This window comes from Pleurodeles waltl, chromosome 5, assembly GCF_031143425.1.
Source record: "Pleurodeles waltl isolate 20211129_DDA chromosome 5, aPleWal1.hap1.20221129, whole genome shotgun sequence".
NCBI lineage: Eukaryota > Metazoa > Chordata > Amphibia > Caudata > Salamandridae > Pleurodeles > Pleurodeles waltl.
The window spans coordinates 1,805,862,409-1,805,884,222 of record NC_090444.1 but is presented as its reverse complement, the minus strand read 5'-3'; the positions used below and the strand labels follow the sequence as shown (position 1 = coordinate 1,805,884,222).

The window sequence follows — 21,814 nt, the reverse complement described above, 5'->3', positions numbered from 1 at the left end:
GCCTCTCCGGATCAGAGAGTCCTGCCCGCTCTGCACCCGACGCCCAGGGCCCATGTCCAGGTGGCCCACCAGTCCACAGGAGGTTCCTAGGTGATTTAGCCTTTGAGTCCACCCTGGATTGATCCCTCCTGGCCAACACGACGATGCCTGCAGCCTGAATCTGAAAGACCCCTCTGATCGCGACTGGACCCGACACCTCAAGATACCCTTGCACCTGCAGGCCCCTGGCCCTGGAGAATCGGACCAACAGTCTAGAAACGCCCAGTGGGCTCCTCTCCTGCCTGTCCAGCCTTTGGTTTTCCGCAACCGACTCCCTGGACCCAGCCTGCAGCATCTCTGTGACCCCCGGTGTCCCGCCATTGAAAAGCATTGGGCACCCGATGCTGTGTTTGTACCCAGCCGCCCCTGTGCCACTGAGGGGGTGCGTTTGGTGCTGACCTGTGACCCCTCCCCTGGTGCTCATCTAAAACACCCCTAGGTCTGTGCTCTGAAATTACTGGTACTTACCTGAAAGCAGTTCTTTTCCGAGTGCCCCCAGGCCTCATAGGATTCCACTGATTACCCAACACCAACTTTGATCTCTGCACCCGGCCGGCCCTGTGTTGCTGGTGGTGCGCTTTTGGGATCAACTTAACCTCTGACCTATGGACATCCTAACCCCCGAAGACTGGGATTATAACTCAAGTACTTACCTGTTAACTGTGCTAACACTCTTCCTCCCCTAGGACTGCATTGGTACGTATGAGAAATTACAGTGTCAACTTTTGAAATTGAAAAGTGCTACTTCCCTGTAAACTTTTATCTGCAAAACCTAAACAAAGTGCATTTGATATATAAGCTTGATACAAACTTACAACTGTACTTACCTGCAACAAGATCATTTTGGTTCTAGAAATAAAGTAACAAATTATATTTTTACTATATAAAAACATTGGCCTGGGGATAGTCATTGAGTGTGTGCCTCATTTCTTGACTGTGTGTGTACAACAAATGTTTAGCACTACCCTCTGATAAGCCTAACTGGTCGACCACATTACCACAAAAGAGAGCATCAAAATTATCTACTTTAGCCTCTGTTAAGCCTTCGGGGGATCCACTGGACTCTGTGCACACTATACCTCGTTTTGGATAAAGTATATACTGAGCCAGCTTCCTACAGAGTGCACATCAGGAAAGTAAGAACCAAATTGAGGTCCACCTGTTGAACCACCAGGGAAATGCCCTGATGCTTCAGTAATGTCCAGAGATTTAGGGCGTCTTGGCAGAGGCTCCACAACCCCATCCTGTTTCTTGCAGTACTACATGGCATTGGCGTTGTTTGTGAACACTAGTCTTTCCTTGATGGATGGTAGAAAAGCTTTTAATGCCAGCCAGATTGCTTGGTGCTCTAATGGAGTGATATCTGTCCTCTGATCTCCACCTCTTTTAGATGGCTTCCTCTGCCCAGGAGTGACACATTGGTTGGGTAAAGGATAGAAGTCTGCTGCTGACCCAATCTCGGTTCATCAACCACCAGTGAAGATCTTTTGCAGTGCCCTCTGAGAAATGGACCATGTCGGAGAGATTCCCCTGATGCCGTGCCCACTACAACTTCATGTCCCACTGCACAGCCTGCTAATTCCAAAGGGCTTAGGGAGGGATGCAAAGGGATCCAAAGGGATGCAGAATGCCATGAGGCCCAGCAGCCTTAGATTCAGACTAGAGGTTAGAGGCTGAAATATTGGTATCATAGCCTGAATATCCTGGAATTGCTGCTCAAGAGGATAAGCCTGACACTGCACAGTGTCCAGAACAACTCAAATGAAAGGGACTGTCTGAGAAGGGATGAAGTGTGACTTGACGTTGGCATGTTAAAAGAGACCCCAGTAGGTGCAGGAGGTTTGCCACAGTCTGGAGGTGGGAGACGACCACATAGGGTAAGCTCATCTTCAACAGCCATTTGTCAAGACCAGGGGACAACTGAAGTTCAACCATTGCCATCACATTGGTGAGCACCCAAGGGGCGTTGGTATGGCCAGAAGTGAGCTTGGCAAACTGAAAGTGCTTAGGACCCATCATGAATCACAAGTAACGTCTGTGGGTAGGCAGGGTGGGAATATGTAAATATACGTCCTGCAAGTCCAAGGCTCCCATCCAGTCTCCCGGTTCCAGGGCAGACAGGACTTGAGCAAGCGTGAGCATTCTGAATTTCTCCTTTTTCAGTAAGAATTTGAGAGAGCACAAGTCTAGGATAGGACAAAGGCCTTCATTCTTTTTGGGAGCTAGAAAGAAGTGGAAATAACAACCATGACGTACATCTGATGCTGACACCCTCTCTATGGCTCCCTTGGCTAAGAGGTCTTGCACTTCCTGACAGAGTAAGTAGAGGGGGTCTTCTTTAAGCCTGTCACAAGTAGGTGGCATTGGTGGAGGGGTAGTCACATAGAGGAGGGAAAATCCCCTTTGGACAATCTGGAAAACTCAGCGGTCGGATGTTATTGACCTCAGGTGGTGCAGGTAATGGTGTATTCTGCCTGCCACTGGATGCCCTTGATGGTCAAAGTTCAAACTAAAGGGACTTGGAGACTGCAGCTGCCAGGCGGGTGGTGGAGTGGCCTGACCTCTGGCTATGTGACCCATGAGGTCTGTGGGTGCTGCATCCTTGGCCATGCAAAGATTGGGAAGTCAAAAGCAAAGCAAAACACAAACGCTGTGGGATAGCGTAACTGGATGGACGGAATGCGGAACCAATCAAACATTCACCCCCAGTCACAGATCTGGGTTTAATCCATCCATTATTTTGCTCACCATGCCACCCCAGTTTGAACCCAGCCATATGCAAATCAGTCTTGACCCTGTTCCTCATGGGAACAGTCCAGCCCGAACTGCCAGGCCAGGTTCTCCCTGGACCGGAAACAAGCATCCTGGGACCGGTTTCGGGGTTTCACCCCTCATCAGCCAGGCTAGCTTGAATCCAGTGGCACAGTGAGCCCGGGACCCACGTCTGGGCATACCCGGCGCACTTAGGGCGGCAAAAGCAAAGCAAAACACAAACGCTGTGGGATAGCGTAACTGGATGGACGGAATGCGGAACCAATCAAACATTCACCCCCAGTCACAGATCTGGGTTTAATCCATCCATTATTTTGCTCACCATGCCACCCCAGTTTGAACCCAGCCATATGCAAATCAGTCTTGACCCTGTTCCTCATGGGAACAGTCCAGCCCGAACTGCCAGGCCAGGTTCTCCCTGGACCGGAAACAAGCATCCTGGGACCGGTTTCGGGGTTTCACCCCTCATCAGCCAGGCTAGCTTGAATCCAGTGGCACAGTGAGCCCGGGACCCACGTCTGGGCATACCCGGCGCACTTAGGGCGGCAAAAGCATAGCAAAGCACAAACGCTTTGGGATAGCGTAACTGGATGGATGGAATGCGGAACCAATCAAACATTCACCACCAGTCACAGATCTGGGTTTAATCCATCCATTATTTTGCTCACCATGCCACCCCAGTTTGAACCCAGCCATATGCAAATCAGTCTTGACCCTGTTCCTCATGGGAACAGTCCAGCCCGAACTGCCAGGCCAGGTTCTCCCTGGACCGGAAACAAGCATCCTGGGACCAGTTTCGGGGTTTCACCCCTCAACAGCCAGGCTAGCTTGAATCCAGTGACACAGTGAGCCCACGACCCACGTCTGGGCATACCCGGCGCACTTAGGGCGGCACAAGCAAAGCAAAACACAAACGCTGTGGGATAGCGTAACTGGATGGACGGAATGCGGAACCAATCAAACATTCCCCCCCAGTTACAGATCTGGGTTTAATCCATCCATTATTTTGCTCACCATGCCACCCCAGTTTGAACCCAGCCATATGCAAATCAGTCTTGACCCTGTTCCTCATGGGAACAGTCCAGCCCGAACTGCCAGGCCAGGTTCTCCCTGGACCGGAAACAAGCATCCTGGGACCGGTTTCGGGGTTTCACACCTCATCAGCCAGGCTAGCTTGAATCCAGTGGCACAGTGAGCCCGGGACCCACGTCTGGGCATACCCGGCGCACTCAGAGCGGCAAAAGCAAAGCAAAACACAAACGCTGTGGGATAGCGTAACTGGATGGACGGAATGCGGAACCAATCAAACATTCACCCCCAGTCACAGATCTGGGTTTAATCCATCCATTATTTTGCTCACCATGCCACCCCAGTTTGAACCCAGCCATATGCAAATCAGTCTTGACCCTGTTCCACATGGGAACAGTCCAGCCCGAACTGCCAGGCCAGGTTCTCCCTGGACCGGAAACAAGCATCCTGGGACCGGTTTCGGGGTTTCACCCCTCATCAGCCAGGCTAGCTTGAATCCAGTGGCACAGTGAGCCCGGGACCCACGTCTGGGCATACCCGGCGCACTTAGGGCGGCAAAAGCAAAGCAAAACACAAACGCTGTGGGATAGCGTAACTGGATGGACGGAATGCGGAACCAATCAAACATTCACCCCCAGTCACAGATCTGGGTTTAATCCATCCATTATTTTGCTCACCATGCCACCCCAGTTTGAACCCAGCCATATGCAAATTAGTCTTGACCCTGTTCCTCATGGGAACAGTCCAGTCCGAACTGCCAGGCCAGGTTCTCCCTTATTTTCTAGTACAACACAAAGCTCCTATAAACAGAAGATGATCAGAAATCCTTGAGCGGGAGACACAAGTGTGTACACCCTCAGCCAGTATACCTGCCTCTTTTGGGAACCCATATGCCTCCTGTGAAAACCCATAATGTTTGCTTTTTCTACTCATTGGTTTGACCTCCGCTGAGACTCATATGTTTTGCTTTGTCCTTTTTTAAATAAATGTATTTTATTGGTTTTTGTCAATATACATAGCACACATGCCTGTAGTGAACTGAAGAGAGGTTCTGGATGCCCCATTTTTATACCCTGGTGCCCTGCTTCTAGAAGGTGGGAGGAGTTTCCAGAAAGGTTCTTTTGACGTTCCAGGAGTTTCCTGTTTCCCCTTTCCTGCTTCCCCTGCCCTGGCTCCTCGCAGGCTGCATGCTGACAATCCAGGGTAGTTAAGCCTATTGTGTTGTGGCAGAGCACAGTCAATTCTAGTGCAAGTGGTGCTGCGCTCAGTTCCCCCCTCCCCAACCGGGCACGTGGAGAGGTAATTCAGGCTCTGCTGATTCCACTATTGTGTGACTGTCTGGGGTGAATTCATAAAGTTTCAACTGTTAATTACACCCAGTCATATGACCTCAGGCAGGCTGGAGGGCCAGAGGGCTAAGGGCAGGAAAATGCCAAATATTTTAAATTGGCATTTTCAAACTTGTAATTATAAATAAGACTTCACATTAAAGAGGGTTTATTATAACAAGTTCATAGATACCAAACTTGCAATCTCTACCTCCTCTCCTTTAGGAATTACAGCTTATTAAATGTAATAAGGAATCCCCGATGTTATCCTATGGGAGGGGTAGGCCTTGCAGTAGTGAAAACAAATTTGGGATGTTTTCACTATTAGGACATTTAAAACTTAAAAGTACATGTCCTACCTTTTAATTACACCGCATCGTGCCCTATGGGCTACCGAGTGCCTACTTTAGGGGTGATTTATATGTAATAAAAGGGGAGTTTAAGGCCTTGAAGGGAGTGTTAAATGCCAAGTCGACATGGCAGTGGGACACTGACTTCAGGCTGCATTGGCAGGCCTGGGACATGTTTTGAACTACTATTTAAGTGGGTGGCACAATAAGTGCTGCAGGCCTACTGCTAGCATTTAATTTACAGCCCCTGAGGTGGGTAGCTTCAATTTCGCTAGAGCCACTCATTTCTGTCTGTTTCCCCTATATAAGTTGAAGGAGCAAAGCATCAATTATCCAAAACACTTATCTAGGTATTTCCAATTGTAGGGAAACTAGGGGAGGATCCCCATTTTAATCAAAGCTAGTCTGTCCATAGCTGATAAAGGCAACATAAGCCAGAATCTTCCTGCAGCCAATAGTGAGGCCACGGTTGGCATGTGATAAATGTGCATACCTACGTATTTTATGATGTCTGGTGCCCATCTCAATGAGTCTCCCAATGCTATAGGCTTAGGTCTCCCAGAAGCCCTCCCAAGAGGAGAAGCACAGGATTTCTCCTAATTTACTCTCTATCGCAGCAGCTTCCAGAATTACTTCAGTGTCCCAGTTGCCTCCTTGATATCAGCGCCCTCACCACACATGAATAATAACATATCTGCAGATAGGAGGTCTCATCAATCCTCTGTCTGTGGTAATGTTGTAGCACATTGGCCAGAGGTTCCAACGCCATCACAAATAGCATTGGTGATAAAGGGTAACCCTGTCTGGTGCATCTTCCCATTGCGTAGCTATCAGATACAATGCGACCTGTTTTCACCCGTGCTGCCGAGTTCGTATAAAGCAACTTGGCCCAGTAGATAAATCATTACAACGTATAGAACGTCCCGAGATAGTGAGTTAAAGGCCTTTTTGACATCTATTGAAAGTGCAGATTCAGGAAGGACTTCAGAGTGATCAATTATTTGTATCAATCTTTGTAAGTTATGAAAAGTGTTACATGTGGGAATAAACCCTCCCTGATCTGGCTGGATCAAACTCTGTATTCTAGGCAGCAACCTGTGAGCCAGTATACAGCTGAGAACTTTATAGTTGACATTTAATATGGAGAGTGTTTAGAACCTTCAGATTGGCCTTGTTCAAATAAATAATGCATGGGTGATTACCCATAGGTCTGTGGCTGCGGTGTCTAGACTTACACCATAAAATAAAGCCAATACAACATAATATGTACAAATTAATTACTGGAAACTTTTTTTCTCCAGATATATAAGACTATGCAGTAGGTCAAACTACTTGTGTTGCACAATTGTGCAGTTCAACGTATTTCAGACTATCATACCTTAGTGTCTCCAGGCCAACCAAACGGGTACTGATATTGTCGATAAGGATCTGCCCTTTTTCCAGCTCCATCATACGGAACAGAGCCATGAAGATGGTAGACTTGCCTGATCCAGTTCTTCCCACAATGCCCACCTTCTCTCTGGGGGCAAGAGTAAAGTCCACTCCATCCAGAGCGTTAGGAAGTCCCGGGCGATATGATAAGACAGCATTCCGGAATTCCACTTGCCCCAGACTTGGCCAACTGGAAGCAACCTGTCACAAACACAAGAGAGCATGTGATTTGGTCAGTCATCGTTATACACATTAAAATTAATTTCCAGTTATTTCTTGAACATCAGTGATTCTAAAAAGTGTGCTATACAAATTACTAGATGGCATTTCACTAATCCAGACCTTGAATCCTTAAACACTTTTCCTAAACCCAGACCTCTAAACCGACAAATTAGATTGACACTCCCAGTTCTGCTATGTTTTAGCAGAACTTGGGAACTGGAATTTTCTAGCACATGTGAACAAGAATTTTCAATGCTGTTGAGGATATGGGAGTGAGGATTATGCATTCCCTCCTTGCTTTATTTTAACAGCCGCCATATTAAAAGTTTCAATAAAAACAGTTGAGAGAAAGTCAAAGAATGGCAATGCTCATGGTGTTTTGAGAAAAAAAAACGACATTCCCTATCGCCAAGTCAACCTACCAGAGACAGCCCAAGACAACAATATACACAGTCTTGTGTAACAATCTTCCGCCTCCTCTTGCAGCTTGGCGCCATGTTAAAAACTCACATTTTTACAAGATTATACCTACTGCATTGTTTGTTTATTTGCTTTGTTTTTCTTTCAGGTAGCTATTGGTCTGGATGTTAGCCCTTACATCCCCTCAGTAAGTTGTGCTTTGTGTACTGTTTCACCCACACCCTCCTTCCTCTCAAACACTGTCAGGTGTCATTCTCCCGCAGAGTAGAGACACACAGGGCCTTCCCCGCAGCACCTTTGTCTCTTGTGTGCCACATACTCTGACCTCTTTCCGGCAGCGGGCGGTGGATGATGTGTGGTTAGGGTCGCCATCTTTCCAAGATAAAAATATCGGCCATTTGTTGTTTTATAAGTGTGCAAAGGTATGCACATGAGACTAAATAGTACTGCAAACAAAATTGTATGAATTCACTTGCAACGTGACTTTTCTGACTTTGTTTTCTTTAATTATTAGTCGGGGATCATTAACACAGCTCTTGAACACATTTAAAAATGTTTTCTATTTATATTTGCTGTTTGGAATATGTACAAATAAGGGATAAAAAATAGCGCTGTAGGTGATTTTGTCTATTTTTGTACCAGCCAGGACATTGAAATACCGACAGTGAAGGTAGAAAACAGGTCAGTGGTGTTAGCGCGTCAGGACCTTGATAAGTAAACTTACAAGGAGACACGCGTTTAGGTCCATAAACCTTTGGACCACGTTTGGAGACTTCCCATGACGAGATAACTCAATTTCATAAACATTTAGCAACACAATATAGCAATTCAATAAAAGCAATCAATAATCAATAAACAATCAATAGGAATCAATGACTGAACACACCATGCCCTTTCATTCATGAATAACCACACCAGTTTAAGTCATTTATTCCCTATTCGTTACAACCTAATATCATGTTTATTAGTCTCAATAGCAAAAGGCACATCAAAACCACTATCATATGGCTCTCAGAAAACAACTTAATCAATGCATAGATTATAATCATTAGAACTCGGCTCATCATTAAAATGAATCAATTTAGCAAAGTCTCATTAGCACGTTATTCAACAAAGCAAAAATCCCTTCGTTTGTCTATTTGCATCAGATATTAGTGAACACCTTAACCCCTTCGCTGCCAGGCCTTTTCCCCCTCCTGTGCCAGGCCTTTTTTTGCCTATTTGGGGCAGTTCGCGCTTAGGCCCTCATAACTTTTTGTCCACATAAGCTAACCAAGCCAAATTTGCGTCCTTTTTTTTCCAACATTCTAGGGATTCTAGAGGTACCCAGACTTTGTGGGTTCCCCTGAAGGAGGCCAAGAAATTAGCCAAAATACAGTGAAAACTTCGTTTTTTTCAAAAAAATGGGAAAAAGTGGCTGCAGAAGAAGGCTTGTGGTTTTTCCCCTGAAAATGGCATCAACAAAGGGTTTGCGGTGCTAAACTCACCAGCTTCCCAGCTTTCAGGAACAGGCAGACTTGAATCAGAAAACCAAATTTTTCAACACAAATTTGGCATTTTACTGGGACATACCCCATTTTTACAATTGTTTGTGCTTTCAGCCTCCTTCCAGTCAGTGACAGAAATGGGCATGAAACCACTGCTGGATCCCAGAAACCTAAACATTTCTGAAAAGTAGACAACATTCTGAATTCAGCAAGGGGTCATTTGTGTAGATCCTACAAGGGTTTCCTACAGAAAATAACATCTGAAAAAGAAAAATATTGAAATTGAGGTGAAAAAACCTCAATTGTTCTCTACGTTTTACTCTGTATCTTTTTCCTGCAATGTGAGATTATCAAAAGCAATATACTGTTACGTCTGCTGGACTCCTCTGGTTGCGGGGATATATAGGGCTTGTAGGTTCATCAAGAACCCTAGGTACCCAGAGCCAATAAATGAGCCGCACCCTGCAGTGCGTTTTCATTCTATACCGGGTATACAGCAATTCATTTGCTGAAATATAAAGAGTAAAAAATAGCTATCAAGAAAACCTTTGTATTTCCAAAAAGGGCACAAGATAAGGTGTTGAGGAGCAGTGGTTATTTGCACATCTCTGAATTCCGGGGTGCCCATACTAGCATGTGAATTACAGGGCATTTCTCAAATAGATGTCTTTTTTACACACTCTCCTATATTTGGAAGGAAAAAATGTAGAGAAAGACAAGGGGCAATAACACTTGTTTTGCTAATCTATGTTCCCCCAAGTCTCCCGATAAAAATGATACCTCACTTGTGTGGGTAGGCCTAGCGCCCGCGACAGGAAACGCCCCAAAACGCAACGTGGACACATCCCATTTTTTTGAAAGAAAACAGAGGTGTTTTTTGCAAATTGCCTACCTGTAGATTCTGGCCTCTAGCTCAGCCGGCACCTAGGGAAACCTACCAAACCTGTGCATTTTTGAAAACTAGAGACCTAGGGGAATCCAAGATGGGGTGACTTGTGGGGCTCTGACCAGGTTCTGTTACCCAGAATCCTTTGCAAACCTCATAATTTGGCTAAAAAAACACATTTTCCTCACATTTCGGTGACAGAAAGTTCTGGAATCAGAGAGGAGCCACAAATTTCCTTCACCCAGCGTTCTCCCAAGTCTCCCGATAAAAATGATACCTCACTTGTGTGGGTAGGCCTAGCGCCCGCGACAGGAAGTGCCCCAAAACGCAACGTGGACACATCCCATTTTTTGAAAGAAAACAGAGGTGTTTTTTGCAAAGTGCCTACCTGTAGATTTTGGCCTCTAGCTCAGCCGGCACCTAGGGAAACCTACCAAACCTGTGCATTTTTGAAAGCTAGAGACCTAGAGGAATCCAAGATGGGGTGACTTGTGGGGCTCTGACCCGGTTCTGTTACCCAGAATCCTTTGCAAACCTCATAATTTGGCTAAAAAAACACATGTTCCTCACATTTCTGTGGCAGAAAGTTCTGGAATCTGAGAGGAGGCACAAATTTCCTTCCACCCAGCGTTCCCCCAAGTCTCCCGATAAAAATGATACCTCACTTGTGTGGGTAGGCCTAGCGCCCGCGACAGGATATGCCCCAAAGCACAACGTGGACACATCCCATTTTTGGACAGAAAACAGAGGTGTTTTTTGCAAAGTGCCTACCTGTAGATTTTGGCCTCTAGCTCAGCCGGCACCTAGGGAAACCTACCAAACCTGTGCATTTTTGAAAGCTAGAGACCTAGAGGAATCCAAGATGGGGTGACTTGTGGGGCTCTGACCCGGTTCTGTTACCCAGAATCCTTTGCAAACCTCAAAATTTGGCTAAAAAAACACATGTTCCTCACATTTCTGTGGCAGAAAGTTCTGGAATCTGAGAGGAGGCACAAATTTCCTTCCACCCAGCGTTCCCCCAAGTCTCCCGATAAAAATGATACCTCACTTGTGTGGGTAGGCCTAGCGCCCGCGACAGGAAGTGCCCCAAAGCACAACGTGGACACATCCCATTTTTGGACAGAAAACAGAGCTGTTTTTTGCAAAGTGCCTACCTGTAGATTGTGGCCTCTAGCTCAGCCGGCACCTAGGGAAACCTACCAAACCTGTGCATTTCTGAAAACTAGAGACCTAGGGGAATCCAAGATGGGGTGACTTGTGGGGCTCTGACCAGGTTTTGTTACCCAGAATCCTTTGCAAACCTCAAAATTTGGCTAAAAAAACACATTTTCCTCACATTTTGGTGACAGAAAGTTCTGGAATCAGAGAGGAGCCACAAATTTCCTTCCACCCAGCGTTCCCCCAAGTCTCCCGATAAAAATGATACCTCACTTGTGTGGGTAGGCCTAGCGCCCGTGACAGGAAATGCCCCAAAACGCAACGTGCACACATCAAATTTTTTGAAAGACAACAGAGGTGTTTTTTGCAAAGTGCCTACCTGTGGATTTTGGCCTCTAGCTCAGCCGGCACCTGGGGAAACCTAGCAAACCAGCGCATGTTTGAAAACTAGAGACATAGGGGAATCCAAGATGGGGTGACTTGCGGGGCTCTGACCAGGTTATGTTACCCAGAATCCTTTGCAAACATCAAAATTTGGCCAAAAAAACACTTTTTCCTCACATTTTGGTGACAGAAAGTTCTGGAATCAGAGAGGAGCCACAGATTTCCTTCCACCCAGCGCTCCCCCAAGTCTCCCGATAAAAATGATACCTCACTTGTGTGGGTAGGACTAGCACCCACAAAAGGAAATGGCCCAAAACACAACGTGGACACATCACATTTTTTCATAGAAAACAGTGCCTACCTGTGGATTTTGGCCTGTAGCTCAGCCGGCACCTAGGGAAACCTAGCAAACCAGCGCATTTTTGAAAACTAGAAACCCAGGGGAATCCAAGATGGGGTGACTTGCGGGGCTCTGACCAGGTTATATTACCCAGAATCCTTTGCAAACATCAAAATTTGGCCAAAAAAACACTTTTTCCTCTCATTTCGGTGACAGAAAGTTCTGGAATCTGAGAGGATCCACAAATTTCCTTCCACCCAGCGTTCCCCTAAGTCTCTCGATAAAAATGGTACCTCACTTCTGTGGGTAGGCCTAGCGCCCACGAAAGGAAATGGCCCAAAACACAACGTGGACACAACATATTTTTTCACAGAAAACAGAGGTGTTTTTTGCAAAGTGCCTACCTGTGGATTTTGGCCTCTAGCTCAGCCGGCCCCAGGGGGGGGCAGAAATGCCCTAAAATAAATTTGACCCCCCCTGCCCGGGAGCGACCCTTGCCTACGGGGTCGCTCCCCCTGCGTGACATTGGCGCCAAGAAACAAATCCCCGATGCCTAGTGGTTTCTGCTCCCTTGGGGGCAGATTGACCTAAAATCGGCCAATCTGCCCCCAAGGGTGGCAGAAATGGTCTAAATACAATTTGCCCCCCAGGGGAGCGACCCTTGCCTGATGGATCGCTCCCCATCTCTAAAAAAACAAACAAACAAAAAAAAAACACACAAAAAAAAATTGCCCTGGCGCCTAGAGGTTTCTGCGACCCCTGGGGGCAGATCGGCCTAATAATAGGCCGGTCTGCCCCCAGGGGGGGCAGAAATGGCCTAAAATAAATTTGCCCCCCCAACCCCCCCCCCCCGGAGCGACCCTTGCCTACGGGGTCGCTCCCCCTGCGTGACATTGCCGCCAAAAAACAAATCCCCAGTGCCTAGTGGTTTCTGCCCCCTTGGGGGCAGATTGACCTAAAATCTGCCAATCTGCCCCCAAGGGGGGCAGAAATGGTCTAAATACAATTTGCCCCCCAGGGGAGCAACCCTTGCCTGATGGGTCGCTCCCCATCTCTAAAAAAACAAACAAACAAAAAAAAAACACAATTTTTTTTTTGCCCTGGCGCCTAGAGGTTTCTGCGACCCCTGGGGGCAGATCGGCCTAAAAATAGGCCGGTCTGCCCCCAGGGAGGGCAGCAATGGGCTAAAATAAATTTGCTCCCCCATTCCCTCCCCCCCCGGGAGCGACCCTTGCCTACGGGGTCGCTCCCCCTGCGTGACATTGGCGCCAAAAAACAAATCCCTGGTGCCTAGTGGTTTCTGCCCCCTTGGGGGCAGATTGACCTAAAATCGGCTAATCTGCCCCCAAGTGGGGCAGAAATGGTCTAAATACAATTTGCCCCCCAGGGGAGCGACCCTTGCCTGATGGATCGCTCCCCATCTCTAAAAAAACAAACAAACAAAAAAAAAACACAAAAAAAAAAATTGCCCTGGCGCCTAGAGGTTTCTGCGACCCCTGGGGGCAGATCGGCCTAATAATAGGCCGGTCTGCCCCCAGGGGGGGCAGAAATGGCCTAAAATAAATTTGCCCCCCCAACCTCCCCCCCCCCGGAGCGACCCTTGCCTACGGGGTCGCTCCCCCTGCGTGACATTGCCGCCAAAAAACAAATCCCCAGTGCCTAGTGGTTTCTGCCCCCTTGGGGGCAGATTGACCTAAAATCTGCCAATCTGCCCCCAAGGGGGGCAGAAATGGTCTAAATACAATTTGCCCCCCAGGGGAGCAACCCTTGCCTGATGGGTCGCTCCCCATCTCTAAAAAAACAAACAAACAAAAAAAAAACACAATTTTTTTTTTGCCCTGGCGCCTAGAGGTTTCTGCGACCCCTGGGGGCAGATCGGCCTAATAATAGGCCGGTCTGCCCCCAGGGAGGGCAGCAATGGGCTAAAATAAATTTGCTCCCCCATTCCCTCCCCCCCCGGGAGCGACCCTTGCCTACGAGGTCGCTCCCCCTGCGTGACATTGGCGCCAAAAAACAAATCCCTGGTGCCTAGTGGTTTCTTCCCCCTTGGGGGCAGATTGACCTAAAATCGGCCAATCTGCCCCCAAGTGGGGCAGAAATGGTCTAAATACAATTTGCCCCCCAGGGCAGCGACCCTTGCCTGATGGGTCACTCCCCATCTCTAAAAAAACAAACAAACCCCCCAAAAAACACCAAAATAAATTTGCCCTGGCGCCTAGAGGTTTCTGACCCCCCTGGGGGCAGAAATGACCTAAAATAAATTTGCCCCCCACCTCCCCCGGGAGCGACCCTTGCCTACGGGGTCGATCCCCCTGCGTGACATTGGCGCCAAAAAACAAATCCCCGGTGGCTAGTGGTTTCTGCCCCCTTGGGGGCAGATTGACCTAAAATTGGCCAATCTGCCCCCAAGGGGGGCAGAAATGGTCTAAATACAATTTGCCCCCCAGGGCAGCGACCCTTGCCTGATTGGTCGCTCCCCATCTCTAAAAAAACAAACAGACAAAAAAAAACCACCCCAAAAAATTTGCCCTGGCGCCTAGAGGTTTCTGACCCCCCTGGGGGCAGAAATGGCCTAAAATAAATTTGCCCCCCAAACACCCCCCCCCCCCCCCGGGGGCAGATTGACCTAAAACCGGCCGGGGCAGAAATGGTCTAAATACAATTTGCCCCCCGGGGGAGCGACCCTTGCCTAATGGGTCGCTCCCCACCTCTAAAAAAACAAACAAACAAAAAAAAAAAACACAAAAAAAAATTGCCCTGCTGCCTAGAGGTTTCTGCCCCCGGGGGGGGCAGAAATGGCCTAAAATAATTCCCCCCCCCCCAGGGAGCGACCCTTGCCTAAGGGGTTGCTCCCCTTGCGTGAAATTCACGTAAAGAAAAAAAACTCCCTGATGTCTAGTGGTTTCTGCCCCCCTTGGGGGCAGATTGGCCTCATCAAAATAGGCCAATCTGCCCCCAAGGGGGGCAGAAATGGCCTAAATATAATTTGCCCCCTAGGGGAGCGACCCTTGCCTAAGGGGTCGCTCCCCACCTAAAAAAAAAAAAAAAACAAAGAAAAATGATCCCTGGTGCCTAGAGGTTTCTGCCCCCCCTGGGGCTTTGCCTGGCAGCAAATCAAGTGGCTAATCTCAGGTCTCAACCCTTCTACGAATCCGAACACAAAGTGAAACATGTCTTTTGCCTCAATGACCTCTGTGCCACTGTAATGCTTGAACGCTTTCAACAACCTCTCATAATAGGCAAGTATCGACTCCTTAGGTTCCTGAGCCGTTCGATCAATCCTTTGCCAATCAATATTTTTCGGCGAAACTCTTGTTTTCAGAAACTCAATCACTTTATAGTAATACTTCATCACCTCAGGAGACGGTGCTCCTGTGCTTCTGTCCCTTGCTGGTTCCACAGTCAGCCAATCTACACTCCTTTTGCACTCTAGCCACAAATCAGCCAGAACTATGATCTCAAAAAGGGTGTTCAGGTCTTCCCAAAGACACTTTGCAAGCTTCACGAACCTATCTGTCTGCTGATACCACTCTATTGGTTTCTCCCTTAACCTGGGGTAATCATTTGTGAATGACAGAATATCACCCCTAGTCCACGGTACATGGACAAGAACCCCTCCGGCAGTTTCTCTCATTGGCAACATCCTCACAGTGCCTGTATCCGGCAATGTCTCAGCTGGCTGCTTTATGCAGTCGCTCTTCCTTTTGTCTCTTTTCTTTGCCCATCTACCTTCCCACTTCTCTAATGCGCCGCAGACTTGTGCACTTTGCAGTATCTCCTTGAGGTGTGCCTTCATCCCAGTAGACCTGATGTGTTCAAAATCTTTTGGCTCAAAATCTAACCTGTAACTTCTCTTCAAATGCTTGGTATTGTCTAAGTCTATGCCGTATTTGTCTGCCAGATTTGCCAACCTCTGGTGCACCTTGCTCACTTCCCTCGTTATCTTCGGGCATACGTACCTCAACTCTGCTTCTGTGTATGACTCTAGCCTGTTCACACCCATGTTCCCTTCAATAAGTTCACCTGCTTCCATACTCAACCTCGTATAGTTCAGACATTCACCTCCTTCCACTCCCCCTTCTGCTACAGGAGTCGTCTGTGGAGTGTTAACATTGTCTAGCCAATCTGTCAACTGTTGCGCGGTCAACCCCTGCACTGAGATATTTCCCACATGTACAAAAGGTGTCTGTGGTGCATTTGCACCCGCAATCTGCGGTGTCAGCAGTCTCGAACCTGACTGTCTTATGGCATCTGGAGAAGCCCCAATAAGACTAAAATCTAACAAAGATCTGGATCCGTCGAATGTCGGTTCCACTGGAGTCATCCCTTGAGAGCTCCCTACGAACCCTCCTCTTGTCATGTTTTGTGTCATTACCCCTTGATCACATACACTCGGCTTTGCCTGTGCATACAATGGTACTGGCGGACCAACTGTAATAGGCAAGGATATGGCATCTGGTGTCTGTCTGTTTCCTAAACCCTGTGGAAGATTAACTCCCATGTTCTGGCTCAACATTGTCGATGGGTCTGGCTGCAGTCCAGTAACCGAAGTATATCTCGGTACCATCTGCGGCTGCACCTGATGCAGTAAGGGTGGAGTTGGTTCAGTCTGAATCAACTTTGGTCTGGAATATACTGGCTCTGTCGGTACCATCAGATTAGTCGAAGTCTCTAAGATAGGCACATCCGGGTAAAGCCTTTGAACCTGTGGCATTGGCAACTGCGGTTGAGTCACCTGTGCGGTACTCACACCCAAACTACTTTGCATCGGGACTGGTGTCGAAACAAGACTAACCTGTATCGGGTTCACTGTCACCTTCTCTTATGTCACCCATGTAGGACACGTGCTAGTACTTGGTCTGTTATCGTCTATTGCACATGGCGGTAGACGATCATGTAACAACTGATTAAGGAACTCATCATCATCTGAGTTATCTTCCTCCACTGAGGACTTCTTAGTCTCTTTGCCTCTAGAAGGACTTTTATCAGACTTTCAGGTAGCTTTCCCCCCTTTTCCTTCATCCTCTTGAGCTATCGCTGGAAACAGCTTGATTCCATCTATCGTCTCCTTCCTCCACATTCTCTGCACGCTATCCCATCTAGCCTCTTGTAATGTCTTTTCTGCTTTCCTCATTCTCCTCTCAAATTTCTGCTGTTGTTGCTGTCTTGTCAATAGCTCCCAAATAGCTAATGCCTAAAACTGTGCTGGTCTTGGTGGTGGCTTCAGATCATATAGCATCATCTGCAAATTTTCCAAAATCCTCAAATTAAACGTTCCACTTTCTGGAAACGCTAAGCTCCCCTGTTTCTCCGTCGCTTTGCACCATTGTTTTAACCAAAGACATGCGCAATACCCTTTTCCTCCATCACAACATAAGCCGGTGTACCCTCTAACGGTGTAATCTCTCCTACACTTGCGATAATATATGCATCTCCCCTCCAGGGGCTCTTGAAAGCCTTGAAAAATGTCATCTTTTTGTCTTTTACTTTGCTCAAAACTCGAATCAGGAAGTGACTTTAATTCCCAGAATTCTCTTCACCCACCTTCTCAACCAATTGCCTCTCACGGACGGCTGCCAATCCGTGCGCGACCCTTCTTACTAACCGACCTATCCCATCGTGGCTCCAATGATGTCACACTCACACGTACTGCCGCTGACAAAGTCTTGCGGCTCGTCCTCCGATTCTCAAACTCACACAAAACTAACACAATATATTTGCAAGCATCAACCAATACAAAATCCAAATTTGCTGGTTTACTACAGGAAGGTTAACACAATCGCTTCAGAACTTTACAGAGATTTTGCTTAGCCTCGGCCAATACTCTCTCCTTCTCAGATCCTGCACTCGCAAGCAAAACTTGACCCGCAAATTCTACTCTCGGCTTGTCAATGGAATATCGTTCTAGTGCACTTTAGAACTCAACAAATCTCCATCTAAGTTTTCATTCACTCACTTTGACTCAAACTCGACTCGTCGACTTCACTATGGACCTATTAAACCGCACAAATTACAACATAAACCAAGTGTCTCATACACTTATCAATATACTCCGGAGTCTTAGACCACACAGGGTCCGTACATCATCAACAACCACGTGGACAATTTTTTAGCACAAAGCGCCACACTCACATGAAGTTCGCCGACTTCCCTACTCTCATACTGCAGAGTACACCCACTCCTACTAAAACATCATCATCATTTGGCCTAAAATCCTCACAGACATCATAATTCACTTGCAATTTGCATAAGCTGTGCAAGCGCAAAACCTACTTCATTTACACTATCACTAGAGCGCAGAGAACATACTCAAACTCCCTTCAGCAGGCTCAGAGATTCCGGGAAAGTCATTTGGGACTTAGGGACACATCATCTTTGCAATTTGCATCATTTGAAAAAGAAAACCCCACAAAAACCCAATTTTGCGGCACACCTTAGCTACTCCAAACCTCTTTACCTCGTATCATCCGCACCAAGACCTCAAAGAACCAAATTCATCAATCTCTGTCAAAACCGCTGACCCTTCGCCCTGGGGCCCCAAAGGGCCAAACCATCCGCACTGCTACCAAAAACTGTTAGCACATCAGGACCTTGGTAAGTAAACTTACAAGGAGACACGCGTTTAGGTCGATAAACCTTTGGACCACGTTTGGAGACTTCCCAGGACGAGATAACTCAATTTCCTAAACATTTAGCAACACAATATAGCAATTCAATAAAAGCAATCAATAATCAATAAACAATCAATAGGAATCAATAACTGAAAACACCATGACCTTTCAGTCATGAATAACCACACCAGTTTAGTTAAGTGTTAAGTAATTCATTCCCTATTCGTTACAACCTAATATCATGTTTATTAGTCTCAATAGCAATAGGCACATCAAAACCACTATCATATGGCTCTCAGAAAATAACTTAATCAATGCACAGATTATAATCATTAGAACTCAGCTCATCATTAATATGAATCAATTTAGCAAAGTCTCATTACTACGTTATTCAACAAAGCAAGAATACCTTCATTTGTCTATTTGCATGAGATATTAGTGAACAACTTAAACTAACCACGAATTAGCATCAGCATGTTGGGCTTCATGCAAAACATTACTAAACACAGATTTGGAAAACATCTAAACTAAGGCCTCTGTCAAAAGAGCATTTGGTACCTAGAAAGGAAAGGCAAACAGACAAATTCACAATTTGTATCAGATAGTTACCCATCCAAGGGGTCAGCAAGCATCATCAGTCTTCGTCCTCAGGACATCAGTTCATCGGCATCAGGCATAATAGGACGGGACAAAGTCTCAAGATAGCATAGCTAAGGGCAGATCACTTCCCTCTTATGGAGGAGAAGACGGAAACGGGCATAGATGGGTAGAGGATGGTTTAGAAGAGTCAAAACCAGCAAAATCTCTTGGAAAACTCGAATGACAAAAGTCACTGTGAAAAAGGGTCGGAAGAGTGTTCCTCTTTTCCTTGGGTCACGCCGTTAAATCCAAACTGTCTAACTATCCCCTAATTCCTCATTGGATAACTCTTGGTGCATTGGTATCTCCATCCAATCGCAAGGTAAGTCCCATACTAGAATTTTCCTCAATTTGCAGTTCTCATGTCACTTATTGGTTCAGGTTATTCACGTCTTCACCGTTGAGAATGTCAGGTAGGAAAAGATACACTCCACGCGCCAGTCAGTGTCTTCATTGTCTTCTCCCTGGGAAACTAACCTTGTATTTGTTACGAATTACACTGTTGCATCCAGCAAGAACATCGCCTCGAGCAAGTCGGTTCTCATGAGAAAGAATTTACTACGGTTACACACACATGGTTTCTGGAAAAGTACAGCTTCGTGTCCTTCAGCAAAAACAGCACATTACACGTTAGAAAAAGCTATTCAAATATGAGGCCAGGCAGCTAGGCCCAAGCCCTTGTTAACTTAAACCCCTTTTAATTACTAAAGCAAACCCTTAACATATAACCTAAACTATGACATTTTAGTACAAAATCAAACATTAGTGCATAACATTTCATCATTAATAATAATTTTCAATAGTCTTCGTGTACATTGGTAGCCACTCCCCGTGGGCACATTTTAGATGCGTGCATTATTTCATAAGGTTAACACATTTCTATGCAGCTTTATCACACATTATATTTCAAGCTTCACGTTAGTATTGCTTTTAAAACTACACACTCCAACAATTGTCAACCACAGCTGTGGTTCAGCCATCTCTGAAGTCCAGACCCATATTGTGCCTGCCCTCTGCCGGCCCATCCCTCCTCCCCTACCTCCTCGATCTGGCCCTGGAGAGGTCCAAGACGGTTATTTTTGTCTTTCCTCACACTGGTCACATTTCTCTATTCAACCCTTTATTTACAGTTTGTTTTTTTGGTTCTACAATTAACATAAGGAACTGGCTTTTACCCGCAGGCTGAATAATACGTAATACTTCCACGCCAACAGACTAGATACAGGAGGGAGACTCCCGATTTTAACAGCCAAAAATTGCTTATATTTGGCGGAGCCCAGCTTCAAACTGTCCCTGTTCAATAGAAGTCAATGGGGGAAATTCATTTTTCCAATTATATTTTTGAAAATTCCCCACTCTCCCATTTAGAAATGTTTGACAACCTCTGCTGTGTACCTAGTGGTTGGCAAAATAGTATACAGTGTTTATAGCCACAGGCTCAAGAGCAGGGAGAATGTACTATTTTACCAGCAACCAAATAAAGAGCGCGAAGGAGGTCTTTATTTAGACGAACATGAACAAAAAAGGGACTCAGCAATTGCTGCGTGGTGGACATCTTGTAATAGGGGTATAAGAAAGTGCGTGGAGCATTTCACAGGAGGTGCATACTCACATGTTCCTGGAGTATTTGGTGTCTGTATATGACTCTTTAAAGTTATGCCTGCAAAGAAAAGTACTTTTAATATGTTTTACATACATATTTTCTTTACTCTTGACAATGTATTGTCGCTTAATGTTCCCGATCTTCCTTTGGTTGATTTCTGTGGGCGGTTCTTATTTTGTGCTTGTTATAAAATAACTTGTGCTTATTTTGGCTTAGTTTTAAGATAGATTGTGCTTACTTCGTGTTTCAGGCCTGGAACCACAGCAGCAGAAAACAAAGAGAACCCAAATAGGAAATGCTGAGACTGGTGATATCTGTGTCACAGGTGGAGGGGCACATACACAGGGGGTACATTGGGCGAAGACACAAAAATGAAGCTGTTATGGAACAGGAAACGGAAAAGCAGCTTCTGTGCACTTCAGGAGGGACGTGCCTCTTCACTCTGATGGCAGCCAAATAAACACACATTTTCACACTGTTCACCCAGCAGTGTGTATGGCATAGATCCTTACTGGTCCCATGTGACACTCTGGCATTTTAGTCACTTGCCCAGTGTATTATGGGAACCATAGTGTACTGTTTAACGGGTGGCTCCTTTGCTATGGCGGAGGAGCGTCGCCCCACTGGCGGTGTCAGAAGCAGACAAAGAAAACTATAAATCATTTTATTTTTCTGCTCTGGCATAGCCAGCAGTGCAGGGAGGGGCTGGGCTGGGCCACCGGGGGTGGGAGATGAGACGAGGGGAGAGTGCACCTAAGTGCGCATGTGTGTTTGGCCGGCTCTCTGAGGCTGACCAAACACACATGTGCACTTAGGTTTTTCCAGCCCAGCTGTGTACACAGCCGGGCTAGAGAAACTGCACAGACCCCAGGGTTGTGTCTGAGCAGCAGTCACTGCCGCTCAGAACAATCCTGGTGCTGCTTTCATGCAAGGTTTTCCATGAAAGCAGTGCCAGGATAGCTAGGGAGCCTGTGCTGGTGTCCCAGCAAGAAGGGGAGCGTGAGGCGGCAGGGAAAGAGATGAGGTAAGTTCTTTTTATATATTGGTTAAATTTGTACCTCATCTCCGTTCCACCCACTCCTCCCCTTGCGCTATGCAGCGGCAGGCACTGCTGT

General features: G+C 46.6%; 1 protein-coding gene across 1 annotated transcript in view; it reads right to left on the bottom strand.

Annotated features, from left to right (window-relative positions):
* The window catches only part of LOC138296821 (ATP-binding cassette sub-family C member 10-like), a 669,768-nt gene that overhangs the window by 17,156 nt on the left and 630,798 nt on the right, over positions 1 to 21,814 (bottom strand). The window contains exon 18 of the mRNA XM_069236276.1: positions 6,897 to 7,150. Within this exon, the coding sequence (XP_069092377.1) occupies positions 6,897 to 7,150 (254 nt within the window). The remainder of the gene's footprint in view (positions 1 to 6,896; positions 7,151 to 21,814) is intronic.